The following is a 24,726-nucleotide window of genomic DNA, read 5'->3' as shown; positions in this document are numbered from 1 at the left end:
TTCATTAGGAATATAAACAGATAAACTTTTCAGGTTTACACAAATGGAATAATACAAAGAGTCTACTTTCTATTGGTCCACTACGTCAATCTTTGCACGATCGGCCACGTCGTTACTATAAGTACTTTTATTTTAGGAGGCTGAGCTGCAGTTATTAGGTTCAGTAGGGATGCATGCCGTGCGAAGGACAACTCACATAAAAATTCCCCGGAAACCCTAACTCAAAATTCCTTGCCTTGTGACTTATAACGTGTACTTATATAACCCCCCTATTGACAAATCCATTTTTTAGCGTTTCAATCACTGGCTTGTCACGCCCACACCGTGACGTGACTCTGACGTAATCTGCAAAGCCCACCAATCGTCGCATGTGAAGGACTCTGTTGCCTCCAGGAGTCTGGAACCTGAATGGGGGGGTCCAACAGGTAGTCTGTCACAGGGTCTTACTGGAGAAGGTCTTGCCTCTGCATTGCGTCTGAATATTTTCCATGCGATTTATTTTTTTGCGATATTATAAATTTAATTGTTGAGACTCGATATTTATCGAGAGAGGCTGTAGTCAGCTAAAGCCTAATCAAATTGATGAAAAGTCGCACATCGCGACATTTTGTAGAAATTGCATCACATGGCTGCGTGCGAATAATTGTGTTGTGCGTTAAGTTTATCAGAGGCTTTTATTTCGTTAACTCTTGTGACTTACTGCTGCGAACACGACCATGCGACTCAACCAACAGAAACTCTTGGCGTTTTACTAGCTAAACTTATCACAGTTTAATTACTTGAAACGCGACACTTTTAGACCAGCTGGAACTTACAATTCTTTAGAGTCAAGTGGAACTTACGACCAACTTGTCAACTTACATCCCTTTAGAACCAGCTGCAACTTTACGACGCTATAAATTAGAACAGAGCGGTGCTGCCTGTTGTAGACACCAGGAACGAGGGAGCCAGAGCTTGTGATGACCTTGTATGAGGCGCCAGGCTTACAGAGCACCCACAATGGTTCGATGCCAACGCCACCGTTGCTCGCTGCCCCGTTGGCATCGCCCGCACCGTTAGAATCCCTGGAAGTGGCTCTACTGAAGAAGAACCTGGACATGCTCTTCCTCATTGTGTTTGGTATCTTCATTTTCCGTAAGTACCAAAGTACCTTTTTCTAGCTGATATTTATATGGTTTGTTTATACATTGAGAGATTTAGAATTCAATTTGCAGAAAATTTTCGATCCATCCTTGAATTTGACATTGGTTAAGGCTTCCCATAGACGAATGAACACCGAAGAGTTTTGCCGTTTCCATCACGCTAGCTCATATCGACGCCAAAGAAATCCATAATCAATAATGGCAAAAACCGTGTAGTCACTCTTGTAAACACATTTTTGGGCGGGAACTATTTCTACCCTCGTTATTTAGCACCCGCCTGGCCAGCTGGTCCACCACGGTCAATATTTTTTGTTTACTGATTATTAAACAACGCCGGAAAGATTTGTGAAGCCTACGGACAACACCAATACTAATATAGAAAAATACTAAGACATTCCTAATACAATTCATCCTCCTGTTTTAATAGAACTTTTTGTAACTATGTGGCGATCATATCAATATGAAGTAATGAAGCTCAGTATGCTACTTTTTTGCACTAATTTTTGTAGAATTCGAAAAAGAAAGCTAAAGAACCAAACTTAAATATCCCCAGGCTTAGTATAGCACATATATGTACTGTATGAAGCTTAAGATAGCATGTATTAGGCCTAGGATGATTAGGCTAAGTTAGGTTTTATTAGCAACATAGTTATAACAACTTTAACGACTTCTCCAAATTTAGTCATACAAAAGTCTACTTTCTGGTGATCCATCACGACATTATTGTGCCATCAACCACATAATTACTATAAGTACTTACTCTTAGGAAGATGGGTTGGTCTAATCACACAATTGACAGGGCAGTATACCTAGGTCATAAAAGTATTTATGTGTACGTCTGATACCATACTACTTGTGTAAAGGAGGAAATGTATATGTTTATGTCTCAGAATGTTTGGTAATATGTTTATTGCTTATGATGTGTGTCTATGTATGTATTAACACGATGTACTGAACGGGGTGAGAATAGCTTGAGCGACCTCATCCCTTTGTGTGTATTTTACCTCAATAAACTTATTTCAATTTCAATTGGTAGGGCCATTCGTGTCCTCACGTAACCTCCGTAAACGAATAAAACAAACGTCCCATTTATTATCTTTTTTAATTTACTTTTTACTTTGTCACTTGTGAACTTTACTTTGGAATTTACAAGCTGGAGCTGCACATTCTCAGTATAGTTATACGAGGATTACTTTATACTATAAATACCCGGTAAATGACACAGGAATTAATTAATTAAAAACCAAGGTCTCGAGTCGACGGAAAGACTATTATATTCAACATCCTGCTTGTCTCTCCTTAACAACCAACACAATAGTAGTTCCCTCGACGCTGTGTATAGGCTATTAACAGACCCTCAGATAACCTCTTCGTTCTAGACCCACCAGTTCTGAAACCAGTTTCCATAAGATTCCTCTAAAATAATGTTTTTTTTTAAATATAATGTAATATATACATGATTTAGTGCTTAGCTCTTATGAAAATCAGAAATTTATTGTTTAGTCAAAGTTAATTTATTTTTGTATTGAAGCAGGAATTTTCTCCCATGATTCCATGTATGACTAACCATCTTGCGAAATGGGAACATTAGATGAACTTATAGTTAGTTTTTTATTTACAATGTGTAATCTTTCATATAGAATAGGGTAGCAGCACATTGGTGTACTCACCTAGTTGTGCTTGCAGGGATTGAACTCTGGCTCTTTGGTCCCGCCTCTCAACTGTCAATCAACTGATGTACAGGTTCCTGAGCCTACTGGGCTCTATCATATCTACATTTGAAACTGTGTATGGAGTCAGCCTCTACCACATCACTGCCTAATGCATTCCATCCGTTAACTACTCTGACACTGATCTTATTATTTAATGCAATAATATATATATATATATATATATATATATATATATATATATATATATATATATATATATATATATATAACTGAAAACTCACACCCCAGAAGTGACTCGAACCCATACTGCCAGGAGCAACGCAACTGGTATGTACAGGGACGCCTTAATCCACTTGACCATCACGACCGGACATAAGGAAGTGATGAGGACCATTCTGGCTTGTTTGGTTTGGTTTGGCTGGGGACCATTCAGGCTTGTTTGCATTTGTGTTCCTCACGTGTGCCCCAAAGAATGAGGTGATTTGATAAAATGCTATGCCCAAGATTACCATCCGAGTGCCGGCGGGGAAGTGGTTCAAATAGCTTCGGCTATCACTTCCTTATGTCCGGTCGTGATGGTCAAGCGGATTAAGGCATCCCTGTACATACCAGTTGCGTTGCTCCTGGCAGTATGGGTTCGAGTCACTTCTGGGGTGTGAGTTTTCAGTTGTATATAGCCCTGGGGACCATTCAGGCTTGTTTGCATATATATATATATCACTTCTGGCGTGTGTTTTCAGTTGCATATAGTCCTGGGGACCATTCAGGTTTGTTCGCATATATATATATATATATATATATATATATATATATATATATATATATATATATATATATATATATATATATATATATATATATATATGCAAACAAGCCTGAATGGTCCCCAGGACTATATACAACTGAAAACTCACACCCCAGAAGTGACTCGAACCCATACTCCCACAACTGGTATGTACAGGGACGCCTTAATCCGCTTGACCATCACGACCGGACTAAGGAAGTGATAGCCGAGGCTATATGAACCCTGTACATACCAGTTGTGGGAGTATGGGTTCGAGTCACTTCTGGGGTGTGAGTTTTCAGTTATATATATATATATATATATATATATATATATATATATATATATATATATATGTCGTACCTAGTAGCCAGAACGCACTTCTCAGCCTACTATGCAAGGCCCAATTTGCCTAATAAGCCAAGTTTTCATGAATTAATTGTTTTTCGACTACCTAACCTACCTAACCTAGCCTAACCTAACTTTTTCGGCTACCTAACCTAACCTAACCTATAAAGATAGGTTAGGTTAGGTTAGGTAGGGTTGGTTAGGTTCGGTCATATATCTACGTCAATTTTAACTCCAATAAAAAAAATTGACCTTATACATAATGAAATGGGTAGCTTTGTCATTTCATAAGCAAAAAATTAGAGAAAATATAATAATTCATGAAAACTTGGCTTATTAGGCAAATCGGGCCTTGAATAGTAGGCTGAGAAGTGCGTTCTGGCTATTAGGTACGACATATATATATATATATATATATATATATATATATATATATATATATATATATATATATATATATATATATATATATATATATATATATATATATATATATATATATATATATATATATATATATATATATATATATATATATATATATATATATAATGTTTTGTGTTCGTGTACATACAGTTCTCAATTCTTAACCGATCATAACTCATAATTAATATTAGAGCTTTCTTCCCTTTGAAGTACTGTTTCCTTAACAATAGAGAATAGGAGTCCATTGTCTAGTTCAGTTACAGGTTTGTTATATACTGTACAGCTTTACCTGTTTAGTTCGTGTCGAATCTCCGTGGTGTAGTGGTAAGACACTCGCCTGGCGTCTTGCGAGCCCTTTGTCATGGGTTCGTATCCTGCTGGCCGGGGAGGATTTACTGGGCGCAAATCCTTAACTGTAGCCTCTGTTTAACTCATGAAAGTAAAATGAACAGTAAATAGAACAGTAAAATGTGTACTTGGTTGTAACAATGGTTCTTCGCGGCGCGGTGTAACAGGGACTTGCCCGAAACGCTACGCGTACTAGTGGCTGTACAAGAATGTAACAAATCTTGTATATATCTCAAAAAAATAAGTAAATAAACAAATAAAAAAAATGGATATTATCTATGCTGTTGCTATCTGAGACTGTATCAATTCAAAATAGTTGTGTTATGTAATATGTAATTTACGTTATGATATTCCTACTATCTATTTTGCAAGAAATTGAGCTTTCAGTTGCTTGCAGCGGGATTCGTTCCCGACTCACAATCGGGAATTCTGGGTTCGAATCCCGGGCGGGACAGAAATGGTTTGGCACGTTTTTTTTCACCTAATGCCTGTGTTCACCTAGCAAGTAAATAGGTTTCCGGGAGTTGTGTGGGTTGCGTGAGAGCGGTTACGTTAGTTTAGTTTGTCTTTGCAACATAATTTTTTTTCCGGTTTGTCTAAATTCAATATGTCCGCTACAGATACTGGTACATTCTGACGTTCCTTCTGTAAGGCTCAAAATACATAAAACTTGTTTGCAAATAAAGGGGCCAATATGTGTACATGTATATATAACATTAATAATTTTGTAACTAGCGTCAAAAGATTGTTATTTGCCTAGCTAAACGAACTAGAGGGTTCAGTTCCTGAACCGATTATGTGCCTCTGTAATCCTTTTCACCAACCCCCCACGGGATGGGTATGGGGTGCATAATAAAGAAATTGAAATTTAATTTTCATTAACTTTACCAGAAACAACAAGTTTGATTATTATTTAGTCAATTCAAGTGAACTCCGGAACTTGGCTGCCAAAACTCCCATATATTTCCCGATTTTTATTGTATGTAATCAGGGCATTATCTATGTAAATGACACAATTGTAATTCATTCGTATTATGCTAATTAAAATGTGATATAAAGCATGGCATTCTCTCGTTAAGGTATTGTTATGATTACTTATTTAATTACACATCGCGAAGGATAAGGAATTAGGCTACACGAGCGATTCTCTGTTTGCTTAAGTCCCCAATGAAATATCTTAATTATTATAACTCAGGGGGTCTTGCCACCTAATAATCTATAACTTACTAACAAATCCAAATTTATATATCTGAAAATTTACACAAAATATGCGTCTCCATATGTTGTGTACCAACCATTTTTTTTAATGTTTTATGGGACCATTTAGAAAACTTGTATATACTGTATTAAAATATCTGTCTAAATAAATGCTGCATAATATCATCCCCTTTTCTGGGAGGTTTGAGTATTTAATAAAACTCAAATTTAATTTAAATAAATGCTGTTTGTGTTTCAGAATATGAAAACTTTATGTAAATATTGGGAGAGGTTTCTGTTGCATGAATCTGGTATATGATAGCGATGTAAATTGCATTCAGATTGTTATTAAAATTTAAGTTAAAAAACAAAAAAAATTGTCACGTCTGAGAAAAAGACTGAAAATTATTACAAAGCAATATTAATTTTTTTTCACGTAGTCAGAATTACTTCAGAGTTGACCCATTTGTTAATCAATCATTTTGACGCCTGACGATGACGGATTACAGTGTGTTCATGTGCGTGTGTACTCACCTAGTTGTGCTTGCGGGGGTTGAGCTTTGGCTCTTTCTGCCCGCCTCTCAACTGTCAATCAATCAACTGTTACTAACTACTACTAACTATTTTTTTGTTCAAACTCACCCCCAGGAAGCAGCCCGTAACAGCTGTCTAACTCTCAAGTACCTATTTACTGCTAGGTAACAGGGGGGCATCACGGTGAAAGAAACTAGCCATTTTTGTTTCCGCCGGCGCCGGGAATCGAACCCCGGAACACATGACTACGTATCCAGCGTGCTGTCCACTCAGTCACCAGCGCCCTGGTGTGTGTGTGTGTGTGTACTCATCTAGTTGTGTTTGCGGGGGTTGAGCTCTGGCTCTTTGGTCCCGCCTCTCAACCGTCAATCAACTGGTGTACAGATTCCTGAGCCTATTGGGCTCTATCATATCTACACTTGAAACTGTGTATGGAGTCAGCCTCCACCACATCACTTCCTAATGCATTCCATTTGTCAACCAAATGGAATGCATTTGAATGTGTGTGTGTGTGTGTGTGTGTGTGTGTCTGTGTATATATAATGCTAGTGTTGCGTGTGCGTGTGGGCGAGTGCCATGATGCGTACATGAGTGGGTCAATAACTCAGGAAGATCAGCAACACTCAGCCGGACTTATGAAGCAGTGTTGATCACCGGGTACACCCCCTACAGGAAGGTCCTCGGCCACAGTGCCTACCCTTGGGTGTCCGACCTGCACCATACAATACACTTAGTGTACACTCCTTGAAGCCGTAAATATCCCGTACATCCCTGTACTCTGCTCCACGTCGATGACTTCCAGGTGTGTCCTGTGTACTGAACATGTCATCTGTCATGGACAGTGACAGTGAAGCGACACTGGACAGTGGAGTGACACTGGACAGTGAAAGATGTCCCTCTCTTGATACGAGAGGCATGAGAGGTCCTCATACCTTTTGAATGAGGGAGGAGGATTTAGCTTGTATCTCTCATGTCGGTGTTTACAGTCGCCCAGCTGTAAAAGCCGGTCACCCAGCTGTAAAAGCCAGTCACCCAGCTGTAAAAGCCGGCCACCCAGCTGTAAAAGCCGGCCACCCAGCTGTAAAAGCCAGTCACCCAGCTGTAAAAGCCAGTCACCCAGCTGTAAAAGCCAGTCACCCAGCTGTAAAAACCGGTCACCCAGCTGTAAAAGCCAGTCATCCAGCTGTAAAAGCCAGTCACCCAGCTGTAAAAGCCGGTCACCCAGCTGTAAAAGCCAGTCACCCAGCTGTAAAAGCCAGTCACCCAGCTGTAAAAGCCAGTCACCCAGCTGTAAAAGCCAGTCACCCAGCTGTAAAAGCCAGTCACCCAGCTGTAAAAGCCAGTCACCCAGCTGTAAAAGCCAGTCACCCAGCTTGACAAACCCGTCGCTAAGTTGTACAAATGTATAATTCCGTGGAATATAACAGAGTGTTGCACTTACTGAGTGATATCCACGGCGCTCAGGAAAGTAGCACTTAAGGGCATATATATACTGGTCCTAACCCACCAAGGAGAGTTTATATTACAAGTGGCATTGATAGATCCCTAGGGAGCAGGGGAGGAAGAGTGAGGGAGCAAGGGAAGGGAGGAAGGGTCAGGGGGGGGGCAGGGTCAGGGAAGGTCAGGGGCAGACGACGGTGGGAAAGCTAGAGAATAAGGGAGGTCAGGACGTGTTTATTTTATTGTTATATTTCTATTATTATTCTTCCAGTTCTTCAGGCCGGGTTCGCGTTCCTTGAAGCAGGCGCGGTGAGGTCCAAGAACACCACCAACATTCTTATTAAGAACATGCTCGATGTCTGTAAGTTACCAGTTATACACCTTCGTATCTCTCTCTCTCAGTTATCAACGTATATTTCCAAACCTTTTCTCTGATGAGAAAAATATCGAAGCTGTAATATGGGATCGAACCCGTGTTAAGACTCCATTATACGGTTTCACTATTTTCTCTGAGATACATCACGTTCTTGTGATTTCATTGTTTATCTTCTCTGATATCAGCAATGTACTAGCTCTAGCTATAAATCCAACATTATTTGTAAATCATCTATAGCCTTCCTTCACAAAATTGCATCTCCCTCTCTCTCTCTCTCTCTCTCTGTCTCTCTGTCTCTCTCTTTGTCTCTCTCTCTCTCTCTCTCTCTCTCTCTCTCTCTCTCTCTCTCTCTCTCTCTCTCTCTCTCTCTCTCTCTCTCTCTCTCTCTCTCTCTCTCTCTCTCTTTGTATCTCTCTCTCTCTCTCTCTCTCTCTCTCTCTCTCTCTCTCTCTCTCTCTGTCTCTCTGTCTCTCTCTCTGTATCTCTCTCTCTCTCTCTCTCTCTCTCTCTCTCTCTCTCTCTCTCTCTCTCTCTCTCTCTCTCTCTCTCTCTCTCTCTCTCTCTCTCTCTCTCTCTCTCTTTGTATCTCTCTCTCTCTCTCTCTCTCTCTCTCTCTCTCTCTCTCTCTCTCTCTCTCTCTCTCTCTCTCTCTCTCTCTCTCTCTCTCTCTCTCTCTCTCTCTCTCTCTCTCTCTCTCTCTCTCTCTCTCTCTCCCACTTCTGCTATAGTTCCTGCTCTTGGATCCTTGTGGGTTATGTCTCCCTCTTGAAGCATGATCACGTTATGCGTCATAAACGTTGACAGTGGCTGCGTGTGTATTGGTGCTGCGAGAGTATAGCATGTTACGCTGTGTAACCTGACCATCTCTCAGCCATGTTGTCTGAGAGACAACATGACAACATATCACCTTACGCTTCCTCTCACAACTCTGGCAATCGATAACATTATGTCGAGTTATTTAAAACTTAATGATACCGTTTGTCTTTCTGAGTAATATGTTGACCGAATAATTAATTAAGTGTTTACAATAACCAGCCAAATGTGACCACTGATTGTTTTGTATTTACCCGACCTGCTGCTGCTGGTACTGGGATGACCCTACCGGTAACGATCCAATTACTAGTCGCATTAACACCTTGATGCGACTAGTACCAGTATGCGCATCAAACCATCCCCTCTACTCCCAGTGTGAGCCCTACTACTGGTACTGCCTCATCCACACCCTCCCAGTATCTGCCCCACTGCCCAGTACCACCCTTGTCAACTTTACTGATATCAACCCTCATTCCGTCATGGCACTAACCCGTTACTTGCATCAACCCAGTCATTGGTGGCATATCGTACTGGCTGGTGGGGTTCCCGCTGGCATTCGGCGAAGGGAACAGCTTCTGTGGCACGGCTTATTGGGCGTCGTACGGGCTGGCGGACGAGCGCCTGGCCTTCTGGTTCTTCCAGTTCGTGTTCGCTGCCACAGCCGCCACCATAGTCTCCGGGTCGATGGCTGAGCGGTGTGCCTTCAACGCCTACCTCATCTACTCGCTTGTGCTGTCAGGTGGGTGGATGGCCGCGCTCTCTCTTAATCACCTCCATCTAACGAGTATGTAGTGTTGTGAATAATCAACAGGTCAATATAAATGTCATCTGTCGTCATCTCGTGAGTGTGGATACCATCAACCATCTGTGGACCTGCAGGGACAAGGTCATCTCTAAGACACGGCCGAGCTAAGCACCACTTCGATCTGGGTGAACTGAACCAGGAATACCTAGATATTATAACAATTATGAGGGACAGCTTGTATAATGCGTCGGTTACCTGAGTTAAATCACCATCAGATTGCGAGAGACCTAAGGATATAATAATATATTTTTTCTAGGAAATTTTCATGCAAGGGCCTTGAGTTGATGGTAGGCCTACTCTGTCATTCTGGCTGGCCATCTCTGTTTCCCTCACGCGAACAGTGACTGCGTGTCTCTGGTCCTCGTATAAGTATTGATGACCTGCATAATGGCAACAGTGAGGCTGTGTCACAGTCAGACTGTGTTACTCTTCCCTGTCCAGCTGTGGCGTCACGTATGCTCTCTACCCGTCTGACGAGCCTCTCTACCTTGGCTACTTCTGTATGACTCCCATTGTCGGGGACTGGTAGTTGTGTTGGGCATATCTACACCTCCCTCTGGGGTCCTGGACCAGTGTTCCTTAACCTTTTCCGACCTCAGCCTCCCTCCCATCCCACCAGGCGTCACTCACCAGTGCTGGGATGTCGTATGCTGCACTAATATAAGGAGTAAACTTAAAAGAAAGACTCCTTAACAATTTATTTTGCTAAGTCTCCAAAAATGTTGCATTAAAGATGATAACACTAAACAATATCGATATAAAAAGCGAATATTGATAAAGTTGAGCATGAATAAATTGCATCAAACATAGAAAACGGAGGTATTTTAACGGGCACTCATCACTACAACTTGCTGTTGCTTGTGTGCTACACGTTTCTCGAATGAAGGCTTAGAGGTGGCGAGAGCCATCCTTATGGCATGGACTGCTCATCTTGAAGACAGTTGCAGGGTGTTGTTCGGATCTGCAGCATAGTGAAGAATGCCTTCTCACACAAATAGGTCATTGAACAGGTAATAACTTCCAGCACTGGTTTCACAGTTCCAGGGTGCGCTACCAACCCCTTACAACAGAAGTCAGACAGCGGAAGGGCACGTGTACGTCTGACAACCTTGGTTCATCTGCAGATCGAGGAGCTCCTCCTTCGAGTTGTCATCATCACTCACCTGCCAGGAAGGGCTGGTGAATCCATTAAGGATATATGAACCTAGGGAAGGTACTGTGTTAGTGGTCTCAAGGTGCGAGAGATGACTAACAATATTTTATCCAAGCACGAAACTAATCCCCCCCCCTCACCTTCCCACCCAAGACTGGAACCCTTCCTACCGTCCGTCCTGGCACTCCAGGCTTCCAGAGGGAGATCTTACTGAGGGCTTCTACCCTCTCTGTACACACTAGATTATTAGCTTTTGAACCTTGCATGGACAAATTGAGGTCATTCAAGTCATTGAAGATGTCTTCCAGATATGGAAAAGAGAGCAGGAACAATTCGTCTTAAAAATGTTCAGCATAGTTATTATGATACTGCGAGGAGCATTGTAACTTCAGCATGGAGCTCCTAAAGTGCCCTAATTTAACCAACCAGAGGACCTATGAACAGAAAACTGGACATTGTTTCGCGAGCCGCTTCCATTTTCTTGTACACTAGTGTTTGACCTTAGGTAAAGTATACATCAAAATGCGACGTCTTATAACGAGAACAGGTTGTGGTCACAGGCCGTACCGAACGTAACCGAAGTCAGACATGTTCACAAAAAGGCCCAAACGTCACTCTTTGCACGAGATTCAAATTAGAGTCCAATAGGTTACGAGCCCACAGCACTTAACTACCATAATATTTAAATTCATTCAAGCAGATGCACAGGTTACCGGGCCGGGCCTGGCCAACAAAGCCACCGGCTCCATAAATATAGATGAGTGAGGCTTTGATGCCTAACAGGCCGTGATGTGAGCGGTGATCTGTCAGACGAGGCAGAGCCGTGTCCGGGATGTCGTCTGAGTGGTGAGAGCCGGAGCCCCGGTGACGTGGACGACCACTCCAGTTTGATACAATCACTGTATCATACAATTTGATACAATCACTGAGAGACACTTCGAGGGTGAACTTGCTTCCTCGGAGGGGAAGAGATGGAGATTAAGTGATTATAATCTCTTACACAGTAGGATTTAGGTGGAGGTTTAAGGGGTGTGTAGGTGGAGGTACAGGAGGATGGGGTGCCAGGTGCGAGTATGGAGGGGTGTAGGGTGGAGGTGCGGAGGAGGGAGGGGTGTTTGGAGTTGGGGGATGAAGGTGGAGGAGGGGAGAATATATCATCATATCCCGGCCTCAATTTCATAGATAAAAGTAATTTATTCCCCGTGACAGCGGCGGCGGACCAGAGTTAATGACAGTGTTTGGTCACGGAGGTGAGGCCAGCCCTCTACACTTCAAGGTCCACCTCGGAGGTGAGGCCAGCCCTCTACACTTCAAGGTCCACCTCGGAGGTGAGGCCAGCCCTCTACACTTCAAGGTCCACCTCGGAGGTGAGGCCAGCCCTCTACACTTCAAGGTCCACCTCGGAGGTGAGGCCAGCACTCTACACTTCAAGGTCCACCTCGGAGGCGAGGCCAGCCCTCCACACTTCAAGGTCCACCTCGGAGGCGAGGCCGGCCCTCCACACTTCAAGGTCCACCTCGGAGGCGAGGCCGGCCCTCCACACTTCAAGGTCCACCTCGGAGGCGAGACCGGCCCTCCACACTTCAAGGTCCACCTCGGAGGCGAGGCCGGCCCTCCACACTTCAAGGTCCACCTCGGAGGCGAGGCCAGCCCTCCACACTTCAAGGTCCACCTCGGAGGCGAGGCCGGCCCTCCACACTTCAAGGTCCACCTCGGAGGCGAGGCCGGCCCTCCACACTTCAAGGTCCACCTCGGAGGCGAGGCCGGCCCTCCACACTTCAAGGTCCACCTCGGAGGCGAGGCCGGCCCTCCACACTTCAAGGTCCACCTCCTTCCATGTCTCGAGCCCACTCTACACCAGCTTATCTTCTTGAGTTTATCTTGAGATGATTTCGGGGCTTAGCATCCCCGCGGCCCTGTCCTCGACCAGGCCTCCTTTTTGTTACACACTTTCCCAGGAAGCAGCGCCCAGGTATCTATTTTGCTGCTAGTTGAACAGGGGCATGAGGGTGAAAGAAACTCTGCCATTTGTTTCTGCCTCTACCGGGGATCGAACCCGAAACCTTAGGACTAGGAATCCCGAGCGCTGTCCACTCAGTTGTCAGGCCCCTAACGTTGTGGGTACCCCTGTCGGGTACCCATAAAAGTAGTGCAGAATTTAGTATAAAGTATACTAAATAAGGTCCAGGCGAGGCAGGGACTGTGTGTAGTCAACCATTGGTCCAGGCGAGGCAGGGACTGTGTGTAGTCAACCATTGGTCCAGGCGAGGCAGGGACTGTGTGTAGTCAACCATTGGTCCAGGCGAGGCAGGGACTGTGTGTAGTCAACCATTGGTCCAGGCGAGGCAGGGACTGTGTGTAGTCAACCATTGGTCCAGGCGAGGCAGGGACTGTGTGTAGTCAACCATTGGTCCAGGCGAGGGGGAGGGGGGTAGTTGATATGATAGCTTGGGGAGTAGAAGAACTCCCAGAACCCCATCAACCAGGTTTGATATGATATGGAGGTTTTGTAGCCTCACCAGTCACACTGCAACATTTAATGAGGCTAGCCAATACGTTGGACAGGTTATCTTGAGGTTATCTTGAGACGATTTCGGGGCTTTTAGTGTCCCCGCGGCCCGGTCCTCGACCAGGCCTCCACCCCCAGGAAGCAGCCCGTGACAGCTGACTAACACCCAGGTAACTATTTTACTGCTAGGTAACAGGGGCATAGGGTGAAAGAAACTCTGCCCATTGTTTCTCGCCGGCGCCTGGGATCGAACCCAGGACCACAGGATCACAAGTCCCGCGTGCTGTCCGCTCGGCCGACCGGCTCCCTACAGAGGCAGACATCCTATATTATAGATATAGATTTCTGTGCACGCAAATTAAATTGGTTTAGGATAATCTGTGTGTATCCTGTGCAGCTGTTTGTATTGAGTAATAATAATGTTTGTTAATGTTTTGCCCGAAACGCTGTGCGTATTAATGCCTTTAGGGATAGCATTTACTAACTCTATCTAGAAATCCAACATTCTGTTTCTAACTCATTTTGGATGTATGTACTTTTATCTGAATAAACATTATTATTATTATTATTATTATTATTATTATTATTATTATTATTATTATTATTATTATTATTATGAGTGTGTATTGACAGCTGTGGTGTACCCAGTGGTGTCACACTGGGCCTGGTCAGACGCTGGCTGGCTCAAAGCTGAAGCCTATCAGGATTTTGCTGGCTCCGGCGTCGTCCACCTCACAGGGGGCGTGGCAGCTCTCGTCGGGGCAGTAATTCTTGGGCCCAGAATTGGTCGCTTCGGCCCCAACAGCAAGGGGATATGCGGCCACTCCGTACCGGTTGGTTCCTATCATTCAGTTTTAGAATATTAGATCACCAAGAACTTCTGGTACTATTTGACAGGAACTTTCACGACCAAAGATCACATTCACTCCGAAAAAAATATGCCATTTACGGGCTACTCATGCCCGTGCCACCTCTTATGTGGCTTAAGTTTCTTCAATCAATGGTCGGGAACTAATTGCACACAGTAATGAAGCCTAGTGGTCTTCGTCTATTATTGTTTAATTCTGGAAAAATATATTCTTTTCTTGCAAAACGTGTTCCATATTAGTGGGAAATCTAAAAAAATAAATGATAATTTATAATATTATAATTTTTGTGTATTAGCATCAAAAGTGAGTAGATATCAATTCATTAACAAATACATATTTAAATCTCCATATTATTTGAATAATAAATTATTTAAATGGTTTAGTGCTGAGCCTAAGGCCTATCATCCTCTGGAGGATTACTAAGGCCACCACAATAACTTATCCCCTTCAAACATATGTGCAAAATCTGGATGTAACGCCAGGGCTTACTTTACAGCTGGCAGCTCTGGGAGGCTTCATCCTGCTCTTCGGGTTCCTGGCCTTCAACGGAGGGTCCCAAGCGTCCATCAGCCACGAGGGTGATGCCTTAGCTGTTGCCAAGTCCGTGGTGAACACCGTGATCTCTGGGTGTTCAGGAGGCATCACTGTGCTCTTGGTCTACCGCTCCGGGATGTGTTGTCGGCCCTCAACCTGGTCCTTCCTCATGGCCCTTAATGGTTCTCTCACTGGGATGGTGAGCACCGCTCTGGCCGCTGTCACTTGTTTACAACCCAAGCGCTGATAGTGACGTCTAAAGTCTTTATCACACTTACTCAGCTCTAAGAGAATTTCGACCGAAATGTTAAAAGCATTTTGAATAATTGGAATGAATACATAGTTATTATAGGAATTATTATTATGTAATTAGTATTGGTCGCTTATAATTTATACTCATTCTTAATGCATATTTTGTATGAGGGAAGTCAAACTATGCTACACTACATGTATGTAGTGTTGCTACATACAACAGTCAGTGAGTCAAAACACTCATTTCACCAATGGTAAAAGGAGAAATGCATGGAGTGACTGTACACATGCGGCTCAGGCTTATCTTGAGGTTATCTTGAGATGATTTCGGGACTTAGCATCCCCGCGGCCCAGTTCTCGACCAGGCCTCCTTTTTGTTACACACCCTCAGTAAGCAGTCCGTAGCAGCTGTCAAACTCCCAGGTACCTATTTACTGCTAGGTAACAGGGGCATCAAGGTGAAAGAAACTTTTTGCCCATTTGTCTCCGCCTCCACCGGGGTTCCGAACCCGGAACCTCAGGACTACGAATCTGAAGCACTGTCCACTCAGCTGTCAGGCGCTTTCAGGTGCTCGGCTTGGGTACAAAAAATATTACCTGGGAATATGGAATAGGTATTAATGATGATGAAATTAAGTGTAAACTATGTGGTACCTGGTTGATACCTGGTTGATGGGGTTCTGTGAGTTCTTCTACTCCCCAAACTCGGCCCGAGGCCAGGCTTGACTTGTGAGAATTTGGTCCACTAGGCTGTTGCTAGGAGCGGCCCGCAGGCCCACATACCCACCACAGCCCGGTTGGTCCGGCACTCCTTGGAGGAATGTTAAGGTCTCACACCCTCACCCATTATGTTCTTGATTGTCCGTTGATTAATGCATATATAAATAATGAGAGATAAGGACCGTTCCTGAACAAGTAGTCTGGATGTGTCACAACGACAAGATTGATGATATTCTGTAGAGATATAAGACTTTTGTACCAAGAGTTTGCGAACATTCAAGCTTGTTCGCATTTTGTGTTGCTCACGTGGCCCCACAAAGTGAGGTGATTCCATGAAATATCTATGCCCAAGCTTACCACCAAGTCACCATTTGGTCACCACTTGGTCCGGGAGACATCTCCCGTCACGCAGGGTGCAGTTGCACCTCCACAGATCTCCAGTATCAGCTCTTGATACTGGTAATGGCTCGAAAGGGCCACCACTTACGGGCTATTCATGCCCGTGCCACCTTTTCGATGGTTTAATCGTCATCTTGGACACATTCATGGGAGACATCTCCCGTCACGCTGAGTGCACTTGCACCTCCACAGATCTCCAGTATGAGCTCTTGATACTGGTGATGGCTCGAAAGGGCCACCACTTACGAGCTATTCATGCCCGTGCCATCTTTTGGGTGGCTTCATCTTCATCTTCTTCATCTGTTTAAAACACGGGAGACATCTCCCGTCACGCTGGGTGCAGTCGCACCTCCACAGATCTCCAGTATCATCTATTGATACTGGTGATGGCTCAAAAGGGCCACCACTTACCAATTCATGCCCGTGCCACCTATTGGGTGGCTTCATCTTCATCTTAACACATTCACAAGGGAGACATCTCCCATCATGCAGGGTGCATTCGCACCTCCACAGATCTCCAGTATCAGCTCTTGATACTGGGAATGGCTTAAAACCACTTACGGGCTATTCATGCCCGTGCCACCTTTTGGGTGGCTTAATCTTCATCAATCAATCACCACCAAGTGCTGTCGGGTCGTTGGGGATATAGCCTCGGCTACCAATGACTTCTGTACAGTCACGGTGTGCATAGTGCTCCTGGCTGTCTGGGTTCGAATCCTTCTGGGGTGTGGAGTTTTTAGTTATATATATATGCAAACAAGCTTGAATGGTCTCCAAGTATATATGCGTTTGAAAACTCCACTTCCCAGAAGTGACTCGAACCCGGACCGCCAGGAGCACATTACATCTGTTGTCACGGTGCCTTAAACCACTCAACCATCAGTGACCGTACAAAAAGTGGTGATAGCCGAGGCTATTTGAACCACCACCTTGACGGCACTTTGATGGTAATCTTGGGCATAGCTATTTCATCAAATCACCTCATTTTTGTGGGGCCACGTGAGCAACACAAATGCGAACGAGCTTGAATGGTCCCCAAGCATAAATGCGTCTGAAAACTCCACACCCCAGAAATGACTCGAACCCGGACCGACAGGAACACATTGCAACTGGTGTCAGTTTGTACTGACACCAGTTGTACCAGTGATGTACTGACACCAGTTCAGTTAAACCAGTTTGTACGGTCACTGATGGTCGAGTGGTTGTTTGGACTATTGGAACTATTGTGGGTTGCATTTTGGGAAAGTCAGTCATAGAACGGGGCCCTAGGGTGCCCCCGATAATCCTAACAGGTTTCCTGTCCCAGACATTGGGAAACATTAATTTCATCAGTGTGTCCAAATAATATCGCCACAATGATGAAATCAATTGAGTAAAGACAATTCAAAGTAAGGGATATGTATATCCGCCATGCTTGCTAATATGTTCTCCCCACGCAGATTACATCCACTACGGGCTCACCATAGCCCGTGCTACTTGGAACTTTTGGTTCCCAGTAGCGAATCTTAAACAACAACAACATCTCCCCCCAGGTGTCCATCTGTGCCGGGTGTAACGTGGTGCGGCCGTGGGGAGCCTGTGTCACGGGCGCGCTGGGTGGAGCAGTGTTCCTCGCTATCCACTCCCTGCTCCCCAAACTGAAGGGTACGTCCGCTCCGTCTTTACTAGTGTGATATATTATAGTTTAAATTGGGGTTCTCGGTTATTTATTTAAGTCAAATTGGCACTACATTTCCAGCTTTACTTAAATTAACTTCAAGAAATCAAGGTTAGATTCTGTGGAGTATTTTGAAGGACAAGATATTCCTTTGTTATCTTTTAACTGTTGCTATCGTTATACTTAATTTTTCCGAATAAGATGCAGCTGTGTTTCTTCCACAGTTGACGACCCACTTGATGCTGTGGCTGTACACATGGGAGGTGGGTTGTGGGGGCTGGTTGCTGTGGCCCTCTTCCAGGATGGTGGCATTGTGTACGGGGGCAGCGCGGAGGTCCTCGCCTGGAACATAGTGGGGGCGCTGGCCATAGTGGCCTGGTCTGGTGGTCTTTGTTTGGTTATGTTTGGTTCCCTCAGGCTGCTCGGCGTCTTGAGGGTGCCTCCAGAAATGGAAATTGCAGGCAAGTGAATTTATCTTAACCGAATTACTTGAATATATAAAGTTTATCTTAATTTACCAGAGGGTCATCATCCATTTAGTGCCCTCGACGGGCACAGAAAGCCGGAGGTTTGTCAAACGTCCCCCCCTTTTGTTCCTGAGAACTTTTTCCTCCTGGATTATGAACTGCAGTAAGGTTTTGGCACTTACAGCTTCATCGGATAGGTGGTTCCATTTTCACCTATGGGTGAAAAGGCATCAGTTTTTTGTTTTACATTATGGCTTGTTGAGCTTGAGCCTCTTCTGTGTTACATCTAATCTTTTAAAGAAATGGTCTGGATCCTCCAAGTAGTTTTTGTTTGCTCATTGTATTCTAGATGTGTTATTTACGCAGTAGATAAACCCGTAACGTGTTCAAAGATATTTTACAAATGACTGGTATAATACTCCATATAACGAAAGTCCACTGCGTGTGTTAAAAAAAAATGTAGTATCATTATTTATTTTGTGTCAAGGCCAGTAGTTGGACTCAATTAAATATTCTGTATTCTATACTTTGTGCATGGGTCGACCCATGTACACTAATGTTGGGAGAGAATATGATAGAGTAGGATCCTGCAAGGATGTTTTAGCAACTTATCGCATGGAGACATTTGACGTAAAACGAAATATCTGTCAACTGCATATTTTATACAATTAACTCTTTACGATATCTGTACGTCAGGAATGGACATCTTGAAGCACGGGGAGCCAGCCTACCCGGCTGAAGCTTGGCTGGAGAGCCAGTACGATGGCTCCGTCAAGGCTCAGGAGGATATCAACAGGAACACTTGTAAGCTGCTATTTCCCGTTTTCATAAATGATCCTAGGCTGTATCCTAGTTTATTTATTTCGTTTCCTTAATAGATATAACTTTTTTATTGTATATTTTGTAGATCTTTATGTTCCTATACTCTTAGTGTTTTGAGTGTTTCCGGTAATTGTCATATAACAATTTTAAGAGCTAGGCACTTTCTTTTGATAATTATTTCCCAACAATATTCAGATTTATTATATTCTCTCAGGTAATCTTTCTAAATGTAGATTATAAAATACTGGTTCAATAGATTTGAAATATCGCTTATCGTCGTATATTCACTAAAAGTCTGTATAGTTTTGATCTACAATAGTCTTGCTGGTTGGTCAAACTATTGCTATGGCCTTAATAACCCTTTAGACTAATGAACAAATCCACAAGGACCGTGACGAGGATTCGAACCTGCGTCCGAGAGCATCCCAGACGCTGCCTTAATTGACTGAGCTACGACATGGTAAAAGAGTTGAAACCTTTAGACTAGAAGCTGATTAGGCTGAAACCCAATAAACCAATTATGAAAGTCACACTAGCAATCACTTATCTCTTATTGATGTTCAGTACTTGAGATCACAACATTATTAATTTGTTGTCATCAGTCACTAAATACTTCACTTGTATTTACCCACCAAGTCACTTGTGGGTACTGGTTCAGTAACAGGGTTGTTGATTTGTGGAACCAATTGCCGCGTAACATGGTGGAGGTGGGGTCCCTCGATTGTTTCAAGCATGGGTTGGACATGTATATGAGTGGGATTAGGTGATTATAAATAGGAGCTGCCTCGTATGGGCCAATAGGCCTTCTGCAGTTGCCTTTGTTCTTATGTTCTTATGTTCTAAGCAATTCACAATGTTACAGATCTGCCACCCAACATGTCTGCCCCGTGGAAATCCGGCTGGAGACTCCCGGCGCCATACCCAACACACCTGGTACAGTGGAAGGTGTCCGAGGCGCGAGCACCTCACAGTAACGCTCCCCATCTCACGTACAACCTCACTCAACCCATCCACAACGCAAGTGAATTCCATCCCAGTTATGACAGGTCGAGCTATGATCTAGCGGGACGGCTGCGACACCATAATTATGAAGAAACGAGAGGTTACCAAGGACCTACGACGGTGGCATGATGGTTGACACGCGTTAGGGGGGGGGGGGGGGTAGAAATAGCCTAAGCTACTCTACCCCTTTGAGATGTATTTCTTTCTTGTCTCAATAAACATACTTGAACTTGGTTGACACGCGCCTATCGCCCCTGTTCATCCAGCAGTAAACGGGGATTTGGCTGTACATCGATTGGAGGATCTTGTTCTGGGGAAAATATGCTGGTCAAGCTTTAACAAGGTCCATGATGAGGAACAGTTCTTAGCTTGCAGAAATGGTTAAAAACTTGGGTTCCTTCTCCTTTACACTCTAGAGGTAATGATGTAGGCTAACAGGCAGTAGGATAACTCCAAGCAGAAATTGTATGCAAAGACATTAACCGGTTTGGTCTTATTGTGTTTGATTTTAGTTAAGAAAGTTATGGGCTCCGAGCTTGAAATACAGTACAGTAGTCTACATGTAGGACATAAACAATATCTAAAGTTGAGCACTTCATTTTAAAGCCCTTGTGTTCAAGTTGGTTCTACAAGTCCTAAAATATGTTTGGTTATTCGCGCACGTTGCTTTATTTAAACAATTCGTGAACTATTATGATGAATGTATTTTGTTCCAGAGCGAGAGGACAGTATTTCAACATAATAAATGAGATGTGAATTGTTATAAATGGATTAATACATTAACTGTTGTGTAAATAACTTTGCATTGAACAAGTTGTCATAATTCTATTAACTGTCTGTTGTATGCTTCGCGAGGTTTGAAATATTTTCGTCCATGTCTAATGAAGGTAACTGAGAGGACAGATTGATTGATGAAGATTAAGCCACCCAAAAGGTGGCACGGGCATGAATAGCCTTTAAGTGGTGGCCCTTTTAAGCCATTACCAGTATCAAGAGCTAATACTGAAGATCTGTGGAGGTGCGACTGCACCCTGCGTGACGGGAGATGTCTCCCGGACCAAATGGTGACCAGATGGTGTGAGAGGACAGGCTCCAGATGGAGTTGAGTATGTCAACCATACTCAGGAACACTCCAGTCAGATTCACATCCGGTAAAAATGTCCATTGCCTCATCCACCACCCAGTGTTTATCCACTTGAATAGTTTTCTAGGATTTCATGTGTTGGAATCCTTAGGATTAAGCTTTTAAGTGCCTTGGAGAAGTCTAATGACAGCACATCATCTGCCAAAATTGTATTCACGAAACTGGAAAGCATTTCCAGTTATGGGCTTTTTTTTTTAATTAACACATTTTAGTACATCACAATCGACTTGAGAATGATCCAGGACGGACCGAAATGTCGTCGTCCCTTCATCTTGTGGTCTGGTCAACATACTTCAGCCACGTTATTTTGACTCCTCGCCTGCATAACAAAATCTGAATTTGTGCAGCTACCCTCGACTATATGAAGGGGAGTACAATGTCAAAAACGCTTACGGGCTCTATGTAGCTCACCATAGCCGGTGCTACATGGACACTTCGTTCTGAGTAGCTAAATATGAAACAACAACAACAACATCAAAAACTAGCAGTGAGATGCTAAAAATCCCCATCACACAGGATGGTTAGTCATACAGAGGTGGTTTGTTAGGGATGTTTTGTTTTTTTCAGCGAATCTGAAATATTACAATTATTTTTAGACGCTTCTTATTAAGGCATCAAAGAAGGTATAAAATGAAGCCATGAGAATAATCTTAGGATGACCAAGAAATGTTATGATTGAGATAATGAGGATGGAGTTGAATCTGAACAGTATTGGGGATAGAATTTCAGAGATAAATGTAGCCTCTGCCATTGGATTAATGAGAGGTGGGGGAGCTAATTAATTAATCCTCTCGGTTCAAAAGGTGGGAAGTAATGCACAATGTATGATAAAGTATAAAAAGAGAGCATATATGAGTACCTTATGTTCTAATGTTATAAAGTATGATGCTATTCCAAAATGGTTGCTTTGCCTAAGAGACAATTCACATCATCATGGGAAGATTGTAACGTAGATGTAGTAATTATTCCTATGCAAAAGAAAAGAGTATGTATGAGATAGGAGAGCTGAGGGCAACATATGATTGTAGCTACTCGGAACACAAAAGTTCCAAATATCACGGGCTATGGTGAGCCCGCAGGAGCTACAAGCGCTTTGCCCCAAGAGTGTAACACTTATATATTACTATATATATATATATATATTACCTTACTATATTACCTGCAATGTAAAATATGATTCTTGTACTGTGATTTGTGGATTTGTACTCACTGGATTTGTGCGCCCCTTGAGGGACTTGAAGTAGAGGAGGGTAGAAATAGCCTAAGGTACTTTATCCCTTTGAGATGTATTTTTATTGTCTCAATAAACGTACTTGAACTTGATTAAGGCATCGCTCTTCCATGAGGCTGTGTACTTTTAAGTGGTTCATAATGTGTGATTCAGGTTCTTTATTTAAATTTAACAAATGTATACAATGGTAATGTTATAACGTTTATATTTATATTATAGTGATTGTATTTCTAATAAAGGATCAGTATGTAAGTAAGCGTATCGTACTCAATCATTAATAGTCTCGGGAAGAGTTTACAGCTATGGAAGGTTAATTTGATTAGATGGGAGTTGGCTGTTACAGTTATTATTACTATGATATCCAGTCAAGAAATTACTATGATATCCAGTCAAGAAATTACTATGATATCCAGTCAAGAAATTACTATGATATCTAGTCAAGAAATTACTATGATATCCAGTCAAGAAATTACTATGATATCGTCAAGATATATTTCGTGATAAGATAGCCTACTAGCGTCCTCTCTTTTTTTTTTTCATCGCTTCACACAGTTCATAGCTATAATGAATATTTAATTATTTACAAAATTAGCTCAGCTTTGGTTAATTCGTTTATGAGCAATTATCCAGGATTAGCTGAATCCTGGATAATGCGCACTACTCCTATAGTTTCCTCAATACTAAAACGACGACCAATTATTAGACAATGTTGTTTTATTCAACCTATATCAATCTAAAGGAAATACAAACAAATATGATTGTACTTAACCTCTTTAACTTGAGGTTAGGATATACTTGGTTGAGTAAAGTAAAAAGAGATGCTAAGTTAGTTGTGGAGCAAGTCAAGAATAATGTCTCTAGTTATAAGCAGACTAAATTCTGAGAAAGGGAAGGAGATTAGTATAACTAAATATGTCGGTTTGCATGAGGAGTCCAGAAAAATGAAGCTAAAACCAAACTTAAATATTCCTAGACTTAAATAAATATTTAATATATATATGAAATATTCCTACAATGTAACTATTATAATATAAATCATATATTTGACCGTGCACATCGATATGTACTATATTAGGTCTCAGATATCGTGTATTAGGCCTATGATGGTTAGATTATAAAATAAATAAATAAATGTTTATTTAGGTAAGGTACTTACATACAAGAGATTTTACAAAGATTGATGGATTGTTAGGTTTTATTAGCAAGATAAATACAAAAGTGGGATTAAGGCAACATAAATATGAGTGGGATTGGGTGGATATGTTGACCAGACCACACACTAGAAGGTGAAGGGACGACAATATACTATATACTAGTCGTCCCTTCACCTTCTAGTGTGTGGTCTGGTCAACATACTTTAGCCACGTTATTGTGACTCATCGCCTGCATTGGGTGGTTATAAATAGGAGCTGCCTCGTATGGGCCAATAGGCCTTCTGCAGTTACCTTGTTCTTATGTTCTTAAAAACTTTTTCCTGTTTGTCCAAACTCTATAATACTAAATTCTAGTTTCTAGTTGTGCATTACGTCAACATATGTACGATAGTGCGGATCGTTACTATAAGCGCTATATAAACAAGAGGATGGGCTAACTAACATATATTGTAGCCCATTCTCATGTTTAGGTAATAACGATGAGGACCGTCGTACATATATTGACGTAAAAGGCAATTAGAAAGTAGAAATCGGTACTAATGAATTTGGACAAACCGTTAAAGTTTTTGTACTGATGTTGCAAAGAAAACTTATCCTAACCTAACCTTCCTAGGGCTAATACACACTATCTGAGGCATAATATAGTACATATATGAGCAGGCGAAGAGTCACAATAACGTGGCTAAAGTATGTTGATCAGACCACACACTAGAAGGTGAAGGGACGACAACGTTTCGGTCCGTCCTGGACCATTCTCAAGTCGATTGAGAATGTGTATATCACATACATATATGTGTTATACTAAGTCAAGGAATATTTAAGTTGGTTTTTAGCTTTATTTGTTTCGGACAATAAAATGAATAGTACCAAATTCTACTATCTAATTGTCTATTACGTCTATGCATATACGATGGTCTACAGAAAGTA

The 24,726-nt window shown here is 42.5% G+C and overlaps 1 protein-coding gene across 1 annotated transcript; it reads left to right on the top strand.

The window, feature by feature from the left end:
- The first annotated feature begins 448 nt into the window (after positions 1-448).
- On the top strand, positions 449-22,897 carry LOC123758355 (putative ammonium transporter 1). Its single transcript, XM_069322668.1, has 9 exons — positions 449-1,134; positions 8,164-8,253; positions 9,593-9,820; positions 14,182-14,381; positions 14,914-15,150; positions 17,855-17,966; positions 18,204-18,440; positions 19,143-19,250; positions 20,131-22,897. Exons 1-9 carry the CDS (start codon positions 960-962, stop codon positions 20,397-20,399), a joined length of 1,656 nt encoding a protein of 551 aa, XP_069178769.1. The 5' UTR covers positions 449-959; the 3' UTR covers positions 20,400-22,897.
- The last annotated feature ends 1,829 nt before the right edge of the window (positions 22,898-24,726 follow it).

Source organism: Procambarus clarkii, chromosome 11 (assembly GCF_040958095.1).
Source record: "Procambarus clarkii isolate CNS0578487 chromosome 11, FALCON_Pclarkii_2.0, whole genome shotgun sequence".
Classification (NCBI taxonomy): domain Eukaryota; kingdom Metazoa; phylum Arthropoda; class Malacostraca; order Decapoda; family Cambaridae; genus Procambarus; species Procambarus clarkii.
Note: the sequence above shows the minus strand (reverse complement) of the source record. Positions and strands in the feature narration are given on the sequence as shown.

Coding starts and splice junctions, on each gene's coding strand:
- LOC123758355 (XM_069322668.1), top strand. CDS start 960: ATGACCTTGTATGAGGCGCCAGGCTTACAGAGCACCCACAATGGTTCG. Junction 1,135..8,163: donor GTTTGGTATCTTCATTTTCC/GTAAGTACCAAA, acceptor TTATTCTTCCAG/TTCTTCAGGCCGGGTTCGCG. Junction 18,441..19,142: donor TCCAGAAATGGAAATTGCAG/GCAAGTGAATTT, acceptor TCTGTACGTCAG/GAATGGACATCTTGAAGCAC.